Source organism: Lithobates pipiens, unplaced genomic scaffold, assembly GCF_037356315.1.
Source record: "Lithobates pipiens isolate NorthernLeopardFrog02 unplaced genomic scaffold, aLitPip1_a1.2 Scaffold_28, whole genome shotgun sequence".
Classification (NCBI taxonomy): Eukaryota; Metazoa; Chordata; class Amphibia; order Anura; family Ranidae; genus Lithobates; species Lithobates pipiens.
Genome location: NW_027507789.1, coordinates 8,519,454 through 8,532,681, shown reverse-complemented (window position 1 = coordinate 8,532,681; position 13,228 = coordinate 8,519,454). Strand labels below are relative to the sequence as shown.

Below are 13,228 nucleotides of genomic sequence, written 5' to 3'. Positions count from 1 at the left end.
CGAATCAAAAGGCTGGAGATGACTGTGGTCACTGCCGGCCAGCAGGAATGGACTAAAGATTGTAGTTCTATGTGGCTCTTTGCAAAGCAGGAGCAGCAGTGGGGGGGAGCGCCCTTGACGTTGAATGGCAGAAACAAGAGCGTAGAACATGCATGTATGATCCTCCGCTTAGTGGATGGCGTCCGCACTCAGTCCATTCTGTTATAAGAATACATGAATAGTGGGAATTTTTAAGTCGTCCAACGATCCAAGTGATTGAGCTAGCTCTCAGTGCTCAGCAAGATGAGAGTGAGGGGCAAGAGCTGAGGCAATGCCTATAGCTCTAGGCCTGGAAATAGCTCCAAAGCCAACTGGTTACCACAATAGTATCTAGAAAGGCCCTTAAGCCAAACCCTTTGCCCAAAGGTCACTTTCAGGCTAAACCTACATATCCCGCATGGTCCAATCACAGCCCTCCATGCCGGATAGCTGTGCAGAGCCCACATCTAGCCGTGATGTGGACAAAAGCCTTGATTGAAGCAAAGAATCAAAAAATCTAAAATGGTTTGAATTGTAAGAGCGGAGCTGAAAAGACGACATCCATTCAAATTGGAAACTAGCAAAAAACTGAAGCATTCTGGTAGTAGGAGGGGTTATATTGGACACTGGGCAAAAAAAGATTTTTTGCCAGTGTCCAATCCTCCTGCAGGTGGAAGTATAATGTAAATGCTTAAAGAGGAACTGCAGTCCGCTCACATCATTTGTAATAAAAACATCTTTGCCATTCTGAAGTTTCCCTCTGACCACTTTGCATATTATTTTATATACACTGTGATTCTGTACTTGCCAAATATGCTGCAGAAATCTCCCTCCATCGAGTCTGGCTGCAGCCATTTTAACTGTGGGCAGCTGAAGCTGCTGACTGTTCACCCCAAGCCAAAAAAAAACCGCATAGGGTTCAAAGCACCAACCCACCCCCCTCAATGTTGAGGGCATGTGGCCTGGTATGGTCTAGTGAGGGGGAGGGGGGGGTGCTCGCTCATCCCCTCCCTTTTCCTGACCTGCCAGGTTGCATGCTTGGATAATAAGAGTCTGGTATGGATTTGAGGGGGGGAGTTTCCCCTAAAGAGTCATACCACACACAAAGTGCCTGGCATTGTCGGCATCAAAGTCGGATCCCTGTTCATTGAAGTCGGACGGATGACGGAATTCAAGTCGCAGGGCAAAGTCAAATCCACGGTTGTAAGACTGTCGCGTCCTACCAGTGTGAACCCGGCCTAAGGGTTGAGTTACTAAAACCGGAGAGTGCAAAATCTGGTGTACCTGTGCATGGTAGGCAATCAAGCCAAAAAAAACCTGGAAGCCGATTTGGTTTCTATGCGGAGCTGCACCAGATTTTACACTCTCCAGTTATAGTAAATGAACCCCATATTGCTACATTCTCCACAATGTACAATAAATAAAATATCCAAAAGGGACGTTGGAAGGCCCTCATAATGGGCACAGCACATGTGCAGTCCTGTGAACTCAGCCCTGATCTTATCAATACAAAACTACAATTTATTCAGCAAGGTGTACATATATACAAATATACATTTTCAAACCAATAAAAAAATTTATGACAATGGTGATGAATTCCCATGTGAATCCAGGCGGCCCGGCGCTTTTCAGAACACGATACGTCCCTTCGTCAGGTGAATTAGTCAGGAAGGAATCACACTGTACAGTAAAAGGAAAATACGTTAATGAGTCACAATATAATATATTCAAATTTTCAAATTATTATATTGTGACTCATTAACGTATTTGATTTTTACTGTACAGCTTGATTCCTTCCTGACTAATGCCCCTGACGAATGGACGTATTGTGTCCTGAAACGCGTCAGGCCCTCTGGATTCACATGGAAATTCATCACCATTGTCATCAATTTTTTTATTGCTTTGAAAATGTATATTTGTATATATGTACACCGTGCTGAATAAATTACATTGCATTTTTTGTAATCTGTTGCCGTTATTATGGGGGGGGCGGGGGTACCTCCTTTTCTATCTAACTGTATAAGGGATGTTGGCAGCTTAAAATTTATATAGCTGGATGTTCTCTTTTTATGTCGATCTTATCAATTCAGTCCGCCAAGAGTTAAATGGGACTGTTAATTGGCTTAACTCTCCACTATCTACCCAAAACCGGAATCATCATTCACTCATTCTCTCTCACATTACCAGTCAGACCACTAGGCCCATTGATTCTAAGCTCATCACTGTCCGCGAGGTAAATAAAAGCCTTTATACCACAACTCTCTAATGGATTGCAAAATGTCCTGGGATAGAAAACCCTTGCCAGTAAGTGCACAATGCAGGGTGTGTATAATGAGGAAGCTTAACCAAAGCCATCAGGGCCATAAACCACATCACAAAACACATCCCATAGTGTGTAAAAATATAAAACAAAAAAAAAAAAACTGCGGCATGGTAACATTTCCTGACTTACTGTAAAACCACACGAGGGGACATTAAGGGAAAAAAAAAAAAAGCTGAAGCAAGTGACGTGATGACAGCAATGGCCTTGCAGGGGCGGCCGGGTTCGGCTTTCTTCAAATAAAGGTTCTTACGCCATAGTCTGCAATTGTCCAAACCTCGCCATCACACGGGAGGAAATGGATACTCATCAAGTGGCTCGTTTTACAATAACTGACACAGCAATTCTTTCATGATAATGTGAACTGTGGTAAAACTTCACGTCTGGCTTAAAATAGACCTTTGGGTCATATACCAGGCTGATGTATAGGAAACCGAAAGAAATGAATTTTATCATTACACCACACTGGTTCCTATGGATTAGCATTCATGTTTTTTGTTTAACAGCCTGGGGGAGCTTATCATTTCTTTCCCAAAGAGCCTCTTTTACCTGTTCACTAAGTTAAGGGCAATATTAAGGTCAAGTTTTTATTGCTTTATGGGTCCCTCATTGCTTTATGGGTCCCCCAATCAGGAGATCCAACCTCTCCTGGTGACCTGCACCCACTTTTCGTAGATATCCTCTCACTTGATGTTGTGTTTCAAGACAGGAAATTATGAAAAAAAAACTTTCCAGAAGGGTGACACCAAAACCAAAGCCAAAGATTCCGAAATGTCTGAAACACAGTTGCTGTTTTTGAAAGGACACCTTCTTTTTGGTCCTCTTATTTTAGATCGTCTAAGACAGCGGTTGCCAGCCAGTGATCCGTGCACCACTAATGGTCCACGAGAAAATCTTTGTGGATCCCAGGGGTTCTGCGGCATGTCAGCATTGTGGTTGGTGTATACCGCCCAATGTTGTTTCCAGTGTGGTTCTCAATGCGTGCCGACAGTCAGTACTGTCAGCGCACATTGATACCCGGTGCCTCCTCTGTAGTTTCGGCCCCTGTGAACTCAGAGGGAAGTGCCTAGAGTGGTGCAGAAAGTGGGATATGAAGGAGGGGACTTCCAATGGCAGGACTGATCACAGACTGTGAGAGGGAGCAATGAGCTTGAGCACATGACTGGATAAGGAAGGGAGATCCAATGATGAGTCTGTGTAAGGCAGCAGTGTGATGCAAAATGCTGGGGGGGAGGAGAGGCAGAGCATTGTGTGTACAAGGCAGCAGTGTGATCCAGGGGGAGGGGGGCAGAGAGCCAAAGCATTGTGTGTATAAGGCAGCAGTGTGATCCAGGGGGAGGGGGGCAGAGAGCCAGAGCATTGTGTGTATAAGGCAGCAGTGTGATCCAGGGGGAGGGGGGCAGAGAGCCAGAGCATTGTGTGTATAAGGCAGCAGTGTAATCCAAGGGGTGAGGGGCAGAGAGCTGGAGCATTGTGTGTACAAGGCAGCAGTGTGATCCAGGGGGAGGGGGGCAGAGAGCCACAGCATTGTTGGTACAAGGCAGCAGTGTGATCCAGGGGGAGAGGGGCAGAGAGCCGGAGCATTGTGTGTATAAAGGCAGCAGTGTGATCTAGGGGGAGAGGGGCAGAGAGCTGGAGCATTGTGTGTATAAGGCAGCAGTGTTATCCAGGGGGAGGGGGGCAGAGAGCCAGAGCATTGTGTGTATAAGGCAGCAGTGTGATCCAGGGGGAGGGGGGCAGAGAGCCAGAGCATTGTGTGTATAAGGCAGCAGTGTAATCCAAGGGGTGAGGGGCAGAGAGCTGGAGCATTGTGTGTACAAGGCAGCAGTGTGATCCAGGGGGAGGGGGGCAGAGAGCCACAGCATTGTTGGTACAAGGCAGCAGTGTGATCCAGGGGGAGAGGGGCAGAGAGCCACAGCATTGTTGGTACAAGGCAGCAGTGTGATCCAGGGGGAGAGGGGCAGAGAGCCGGAGCATTGTGTGTATAAAGGCAGCAGTGTGATCTAGGGGGAGAGGGGCAGAGAGCTGGAGCATTGTGTGTATAAGGCAGCAGTGTTATCCAGGGGGAGGGGGCAGAGAGCCACAGCATTGTTGGTACAAGGCAGCAGTGTGATCCAGGGGGAGAGGGGCAGAGAGCCGGAGCATTGTGTGTATAAAGGCAGCAGTGTGATCGGGGGGGGGGGGCAGAGACCTTGTGGACGGCCTTCCCAGAAGAGTTGAAGCTGTTATAGCTGCAAAGGGTGGGCCAACTCAATATTGGACTAAGACTGGGATGCCATGAAAGTTCATTTGCGTGTAAAGGCAGGCGTTCCAATACTTTTGACAACATAGTGTATATTTAAAGCTGTATTCAGGCCCACAGATGCCTCTCAGCCAGCTGGTAAGCCTCTATGGATGGAAGGACCGTGCTCAGATGGAGTCAATGAATTCTGTTGCTGTGGCAGCAATATTTGTGATGGCCCAAAGTCTGAATTTCCTGGCATGACATCTCCAGATCACCGTCACCTATTCCCCTCGGGGCGCGTCTGCTGTTTTCTCAGAAGGGATATAAATAAGTCCATCTGTCAGAGTGGAAGTGATGGAGGAGGAGATGGGGGGGTGGGGGGGTCATTTTAGGCAGCTCAGAGGGCGCTACGAGTTGACTTAACAAGCCACCGTAACCACAGCAGAAGCCTGACTTGGCAGCCGCCGAGGAGGATTCTCATTTACAAACACTTCTGGGATGACAAAACCTCAAATGCTTTAAATAGAAAGTAGTCCCACACCTCTGCAGAAATACTGCGAAGGGCATACAACGGGAGGTCCACCTACGTATAAACAAAGGGGGTCTGAAGAGGCGGCCAGCCAATACATGTATTACACGAGCTCTGGTGCTAAAACATCCTAAATGCTCATTTAAGGAGGTGAAGGACGTTCCCGGAGAGCTTTAGAAGCCTGAGAACCTCTATCAGGTTTTTACTGCAGTCCGTGTCCACATTAGGAACAATTTGGAACTCTCATTACAACCTCTTGAACCCGCCGGATTCATTTGGGACTCTCATTACAACCTCTTGAACCCGCCGGATTCTTTTCACACCTTGCACTTTTTTTTTTTGCCGTGTGAATGAGGTCTTACCTTCTTCTCTTGGAGACCATCAACAGCAATATAGAAAGTGATGGGAAATCCAAAACACTTCACAATGAAGGTGAGAGTTTGCAAACTTGTCTCTACTCTTGGCTCACAGCTAAGAACCCCCCCCCCCCCGCCCCGCTGCCCGCCCGCCCGCCCATGCAGACAGACAATCTCTGCAGGACTGCTGGCACCCAGAACACCACGAGTGTGGCGTCCCATGGAAATAGGGATGACACGTACATGCACGAGAAAAACAAGGCCCAGCGGGGAGACTTTTGTAATAAAGGCTGAAGGACTCCAGGCTGGAGGACACAGCATAACCATTCGCCCCCCCAGAAGATTTATCCCCCTTCGTGACCAGGCCATTTTTTTTTTTTTTTGCGATGCGACACTGCGTCATTTTAACTGACAATTGCGCGGTCGTGCGACGCTGTACCCAAATAAAATTGATCTGATGTCCTTTTTTTTTTCCCCACAAATAGAGCTTTCTTTTGGTGGAATTTGATCACGTCTGTGGTTTTTATTTGCGCTATAAACAAAAACAAAAAAAATACAATTGTAAAAAATAAAATTAAAAAAAAACTATATTTTTTTACCTTCTGCTATAAAATATATCCAATAAAAAAAAGAAAAAAAAAAATCTCTTCATTAATTTAAGCCAAAATGTACTCTGCTACATATGTTTGGTAAAAACAATCACAATATTTGTATATTGATTGCTTTGCACAAAATTTTATAGCGTCTACAAACTATGGGATTACTTTTTTTTTTTTTTTAATGTTTACTAGTAATGGCGGCGATCAGCCTCTTAGGCTTGATTCACACCTATGCATTTTTAGTCACACCTATGCATTTTTAGTGCATTTTGCAGATTTGCACTGCAGTCCATTTATCATGGTTTCCTATGGAACTCGTTCTGTAGTGCAAATCTGCAAAATGCAAAAAGCACTAAAAACGCCATAGGTGTGAATCCAGCCTTATAGCAGGACCGCGATATTGCGGCAGGCAAAATCGGACACTGACAGTTTTTTGGGGACAAGTGACACTAAGGGCCGCGTCACACTGCTGGGATGCCGGAACCCTGTGAATCCACTGACGGTTCCCGCATCACGTGTTTCCCGGCGGCAGTTCACACTGCCCTATGCGAACTGCTGGGAGTGTCAGGTGAAAAGTTAATGACACCCCCAGATCAGTTCGCATATCGCAGTGTGATCTGCAAACTCGGACAGGAATTGGATCGCATGGGTGTGAACACCCATGCCATCCAATTCTGCTGAGGACAAAAAAAAAAAAGGGTCCTGTGCTATTTTGATGCAAATTCAGCCATACGATCTTTATGGCTGAAATCGCATCGCACAGAGATCGTAATTTTTTATTGCAGTGCAGTGCGAAACACATCCGATCTCTGACATCGCACCAGTGTGAACCGGCCCTAATACAGTGATCAGTGCTAAAACAAATATATGCACTGTCCTTGTACTAATGACACTGGCTGGGAAGGGGTTAACATCAGGAGTGATCAAAGGGTTAAATGTGTGCCTAGCCAGTGTTTTTGTACAGCGTGGGAGGTGCTTTTACTAGGGAAATGCATGGATTTGTGTCCCCGCTTAACAAGAACACAGGATCCATGCCTTCCCTACTGACAGAATGCCGATCTGCTTTGTTTACATAGGTGGGCCACTGTTCTCCCTCTGTACCGAAGGATCGGTGGTGTGGGGGCGGACATCGAGACCATGGTGCCCGTCGATCAGCTCCTGCTGTATATAATCACAGAGATGCATGTGCTCACTCCAGACCTGGAAGTGTCGGATCACATACTAGGTACACAATCTGGCGCAGCAGTGACACTTTGCCACCGTATATGTAAGTTATACAATTAGCAAGTGGGGGGGGGGGATTTTTTTTCTAAGCAAAAAAAGACTGACATTTAAAAAATAAATACAAAATTCTTTGTTTCTGTTATAACATTTTTCAAATACGTAATTTTTCTTCTTCAACAAAGGGCACTGATAAGCAGCACTGATAGACTGCACTGATGGGCACTAATAGACTGAGCAGCGGCTCTATCCTTCCTCACAAGGCAGATTGAAAGCAGCCATTGGCTCCAGCTGTTGTCAATCAAATCCTCTGAGGAGAGAGCGGGGGTCTATGTTGAACTGGCATCCTATGGGGGCACTGGCTGAAGAGGAGGAGCCAGGAGCGCCGGCAGGGGACCCCAGGAGAGGATCGGGGCTGCTCTGAGCAAAACCATTATACAGAGCAGGTAAGTAGAACGTGTTTATTATTTTAAAAAATATGTAAGGTGTGGATACTAAGCATTTGCACTTGTACTCATGCAAAGGCATCAATCCTTTTTTTTTTTTTTTTACGATTTAATTGCGACTTGCTTTGACTTCTGTTAAGGAGGAGTTCCGCCTGGAAAAAAAAAAAAGTCAACTGCTACATGTTCTGTAGCTGCTGACTTTGAATATATGGACACTTACCTGTCAAGGAAGCCTGCGATGTCGGCACCCCAGACGATTTTTGGATAGACTCCCGGGTGCTGCCACCACAATTCCTGGTAAGAGAAAATGCGGCTGCGAAGCCTTTAGGCTTCAGAGCTGGTTCCCTACTGCGCAAGCGCACTGCGCTTTCTAATTGGCCCGGAGGCAGATGAAGTGTTCACACCCATGTGATCAGATTCCTGTCCAAACTCAGAGTTCGCACTGTGGACCTTTCTGGGGGTGTCATTAACTTTGTACTGACACCCACAGCGGGTTCACAGAGGGCAGTGGGGACTGCCTGTGAGTCAGGTGTGATGTGGGAACCCGAACTGGAGTCGCAGGGTTTCCCGCATCACACCAGTGTGAACTGAGCCTAAGGGCCAGTTCACATCATAGAAAAGCAGTCCGGATGCGTTCCAGATGCTTTTCGGATGCGTTCCAGTACAGTCAAGTGCAGGCGAAATGCAGCGTGTTCTACTTTCTTTTGTCTGGAACGCACTGGAACTTCAAGCACTGGTGTGATCGATGCCATTGAAAACCATATAACCTACTTTCCATGCTTTTTTTTGGAGTGGACGGTGTCAGTGTTTTTCTTTTTATTTGATCATTTTTCCAATTAAATTTTTTTTATGAGATATCAGGGGTCTAAACAGACCCCTGACATCTCCCTTAGAGAGGGAAAGGGATTGTGGATACAGATTCCCCAGTCCCTTTCTCTACAGCCTCAACTGCACTCAAGATGAATGGACAGGAGACAGAGGGTCCTCCCCATACATAAACTGAAGCAGAGTAAACACAGTGCATGATGCTCAGTTGTGCATGGACAGTCACTGATCACTCACTGTGCATTCAGAAAAGGAAGGAGCCGGTAAATGACAGATTTACCGGCTCCTTCCTCCGCTCTCCATCCTGACAGATCTTGGGGGGGGGGGGGAGACCCACGGAGCACAGAGGGGGACCCAGAGGAGGACACTGAGAGAGGGAGGAGGAGGACACCTGAAGCCAGAGGACACAGGGAGACAGTCAGGGGTAATCGGTGTGGAGAGTTACCAGCACCGATCCCCCCGTATAGCCTTGCAATTAAGCAGCCGACAGTCGTGGGAGAGAGAGGGAGAAGCGGTTGTCAGCTGCTTTATTGAAAGGCTATACGGGGGGGGGGGGGGGAATTGGTGCTGGTAACTCTCCCCACCGCCACACCGATTACCCCTGACTGTCCCCCTGTGTCCTCCTCTGGCTTCAGGTGTCCTCCTCCTCCCTCTCTCCGTGTCCCCCCCCACCGATCACATGTGAGCCTGTCTGCCCCCCCCTACACTGAGGATGCCTGGTCCGATACAACAGGTATTGGATCAAGCATCGGAGCATTTGCACAAGTACCGATACTCGTGCAAATGGGTGGTATCAGCATTGATACTAGTATCAGTGCAACCCTAGTATATATAATACTTTGGGTTTCTAAATAATTTTCTAGCAAAACAATGATGATTTTTTTACATGGAGAGAAGTGTCAGAATTGGCCTGGGTGGCAAGTGGTTAAAGGGGTTCTAAAGGTAAGTGTTTTTTCATCTTAATGCATCCTATGCATTAAGGTGAAAAAATACCTGGCAGTGACCCCCCCCCCCCAGCCCCCCGTTTTACTTAACTGAACCCTCAAATTTGTCCAACTGGGACGTGCCGTCTCTCTGCCCGGGGTTCTCGGCTGTTGATTGGATAGATTGACAGCAGCGCAGCCATTGTCTCCTGTTACTATCAATCAAATCCGATGATGGGGGGGGGTGGCCGAGTCCTGCATTTGGTGTCTATGGATGCGGAATGCTGGACTCTGAGGTGTGCCTGCAAAGTAACCCCCCCGGGAGAGTTCTTCTCTCAGGGGGTTATCTGAAGAAGTGGGGCCACGCTGTGCAAAACGAGCTGCACAGTGGAGGTAAATATGATATGTTTGTTATTTAAAAAAATTAAAATGTAACTTTAGTGTCACTTTAAAGCGGAGGTCCACCCTAAAGTGGACCTTCCGCTCATCGGAACCCTCCCCCCCTCTGGCGCCACAATTGGCACCTTTCAGGGGGGAGGGGGGTGCAGGTACCTGTACAGTACAGGTATCTGCACCCACTTCCGGGATAGCTCTCTGCGGAAAGGGGCGTTCATTACACCCCTTTCCGAAAGTCCCCCGCTGCCTGCTGGGAAACACACAGATCCCAGAGGCAGCGGGTCCATCCTTATTGCGCAGCGTGACTCGCGCATGCGCAGTAGGGAACCAGGAAATGAAGCCGAAAGGCTCCACTTCCTGATTCCCATACCCAAGATGGCGGCGGCAGCCCCCGAGAGACGATCGAGAGATCGGCTTCGGGTGCCGACATCGCGGGCGCGCTGGACAGGCAAGTGTCACTATTTTAAAAGTCAGCAGCTGCAGTATTTGTAGCTGCTGGCTTTAAAAAAAAAAAAAAAAAAAAAAACGCGGACTCCCGCTTTAATGCAACCTTTTCCAGAAAACTCTATTATCAGCATTCTCACTCCCTCCGTCCCCTCGCCGAGGAGTCACCTGATGGAGCTGCCGCTGCAGGTCTTGGTTCTCGGTCACCAGCGCGATCTGCGTCTCCAAGTCCCGGTGGACCGACCTGTACCCGAAATTTGGAGAGCCAATGAGAGTGAGGCACGGCATGCTTTTACCTGCTGGATACAGCCACAGACCTGTGGAGGGTGACAAAGAAAAAGAAGCCACAAAAATAAGCAAAAGGGAAACCGGTCCTTTCCTCGCACGTAATAAATCTCATTCTGAGAGAGATCACATCGCACCAGCAGAACTGAAATGAAAAAAGAAAATGTACGACGCACGTCAGCTGCCTGTACACAACACACACAGGCCTGCACTTTGCTGTGGTTTCCCGGCAGGGTGTACAGCAGGATTTACAGTCACTCGACTGTCAGGTTCAGCCAGTTTCACAAAAAGAAAATCGAGACACCTGAGCTTCAGTTCTTTGTAACAGAGAAAGCAGAAGAGGAACAAAAGACCTTTCACACACACACACACACTCTTCCTGCCGGCCCGGACTTGATGATGAACTTAGTCATCTGAACCGCGGCCTTGTGTTGTTATCCGGGCCACATTTTACATTCTCCTTATTATTGGACTTCCTTTAAAAGTTCAAGCTAAAAAAGGAAAGAAAAAAAAAAAAAAGAAAAAAAAATAGGAGGCTGCGGCCTAAATGCGGCCAGGAATTGGCATTTATACTGCAACCTGAGCTAGGAAACCGAGAGCTGGATCTCCGCTGCTATAAGCGGGAAAAGGAAACCTGTGCAGAGAGAAACTTGTCACCGCACCTTCTGAAAACGCTGAAAAAACAAGACCGCAAGAGATTAAAAGTTCATTGGTGGAGCTTACAGTGCATATACATTACAGCATATCCACACCCAAAAAAAAAATAAAAAAAAGAATAACATATGGCAGCTTACCAGATGTGGTGGCTGCGTTCGTTTTCTTTTTCAGGCTTTTTTTTCCCCCTCTTTAGACCCCTTTCACACTGAGGTGCTTTAAAGCGCCTGAAAAACGCCTCTCATGCCTCCCCGAGTGCTTTCACAATGGAGCGGCATGAGGAAAAAAAATAAAAAAGTCCTGCAAGCAGCATCTCAACGCCGTGCCCAATGAAATGAACGGGCAGCACTGCCGAAGCGCCCGCAAAGCGATTCGACAGGGGCACTTTAAAGCGGGAGTCCGCCGTTTTTTTTTTTTTTAAAAGCCAGCAGCTACAAATACTGCAGCTGCTAACTTTTAAAATAAGGACACTTACCCGCCCAGCACGCCCGCGATGTCGGCACCCGAAGCCGATCTCTCGATCGTCTCTCGGGTGCTGCCGCCGCCATCTTGGGTATGGGGATCAGGAAGTGGAGCCTTTTCGGCTTCATTTCCCGGTTCCCTACTGCGCATGCGCGAGTCGCGCTGCGCAATAAGGATGGTCCCCGCTGCCTCTGGGATCCGTGTGTTTCCCAGTAGGCAGCGGGGGACTTTCAGAAAGGGGCGTAATCTACGCCCCTTTCCGCAGATATCTATGCCGGAAGTGGGTGCAGATACCTGTACTGTACAGGTACCTGCACCCCCCTCCCCCCTGAAAGGTGCCAATTGTGGCGCCGGAGGGGGGGAGGGTTCCAATGAGCGGAAGGTCCACTTTAGGGTGGACCTCCGCTTTAAACCCTTTGTTTGGCTGCACCGCTAGCGGCTGAAAAGCACCGCTAAAACTTACGTTAAATCGCAGTTAAAACTAGCGGCGCTTTACCACTAACGCACCCCCGCCCCAATGTGAAAGTAGCTTTATAGTCAACCTGGTGATCCTGCCAGTAGCACACGTCCTGTCACTGGATGGCAACGCTCACTCTTCCACTTTGTCTATGGAGGGTGCATTGGATGTCACAAAGGCTGAACTTCAAACATGTCTGCCGTCAGGGCTGCTGTCAGCCAATGCTTCAGTTATGAACACAGTTAGTGATCAATACCGATCACTCATTGTGTTCATTCAGGGAAGGAAGGGGCTGGTAAACATGATGTATTTACCGGACTCTTCCCCTGCTCTCCATCTTGAAGGATTTTGTGCTCACAGTTGCCAGTGGGAAGGGAAGCTGCCAGCACTGGGGGTGAGGGGGGGGGGGCACACAGGAGGCCCTGGGCAGCAGGGGGAAGTGTATAGTGCACAGGAAGGGTAATCAGTGTGGCAAGGGGGCAATTACTGGAACCATTCTTCTGTATGGCTCTCTCTGCAGCAGCTGAAATTCAGTAGGAGGGAGAGAAGGAGAAGCCAGCTTTCAGCTGCTGCAAAGACCCATAGAGGGGATCCATTCCAGTAGTTTACACAAGACTGATAACGTTCGAATTACGTTAATTTAAGCTCATGGGAAGTGACAAGGACAGGGCGTTTCTTGCAGGATCAACATGTATTGTCTGTAATTGTTGAGAATGTTCTCAGCCTGAAAAAAAAAAAAAAAAAAAAGGATGCAGCCACCACATCTAAGCACTGGTAAGCTGCAATATATGACTTTTTTGTTTTTGGGTTTGAATTTGCTTTAAAATGTATGTCGTTTTGGACAGAGTAGGGAAAGGTTACAATGCTTGCGGTCTATGTACTGTTGGGGTGATTTCTCTACACTTTCTAATGCAGAGATTCAGTGGGAAGGTGGAGGGATGGGCCCCAGGGTAGACTGAAGGTGGAGGGATTGGCCCCAGGGTAGACTGAAGGTGGAGGGAAGGGCCCCAGGATAGATTGAAGGTGGAGGGATGGGCTCCAGGATAGATTGAAGGTGGAGGGATGGGCC

The 13,228-nt window shown here is 47.9% G+C and overlaps 1 protein-coding gene across 3 annotated transcripts in view; it reads right to left on the bottom strand.

Annotated features, from left to right (window-relative positions):
- Positions 1–13,228, bottom strand: part of PGS1 (phosphatidylglycerophosphate synthase 1) — an 81,188-nt gene that overhangs the window by 16,846 nt on the left and 51,114 nt on the right. For all 3 annotated transcript variants that reach the window (XM_077458666.1, XM_077458664.1, XM_077458665.1), the window contains exon 8: positions 10,470–10,618. In XM_077458666.1, the coding sequence (XP_077314792.1) occupies positions 10,470–10,618 (149 nt within the window). The remainder of the gene's footprint in view (positions 1–10,469; positions 10,619–13,228) is intronic.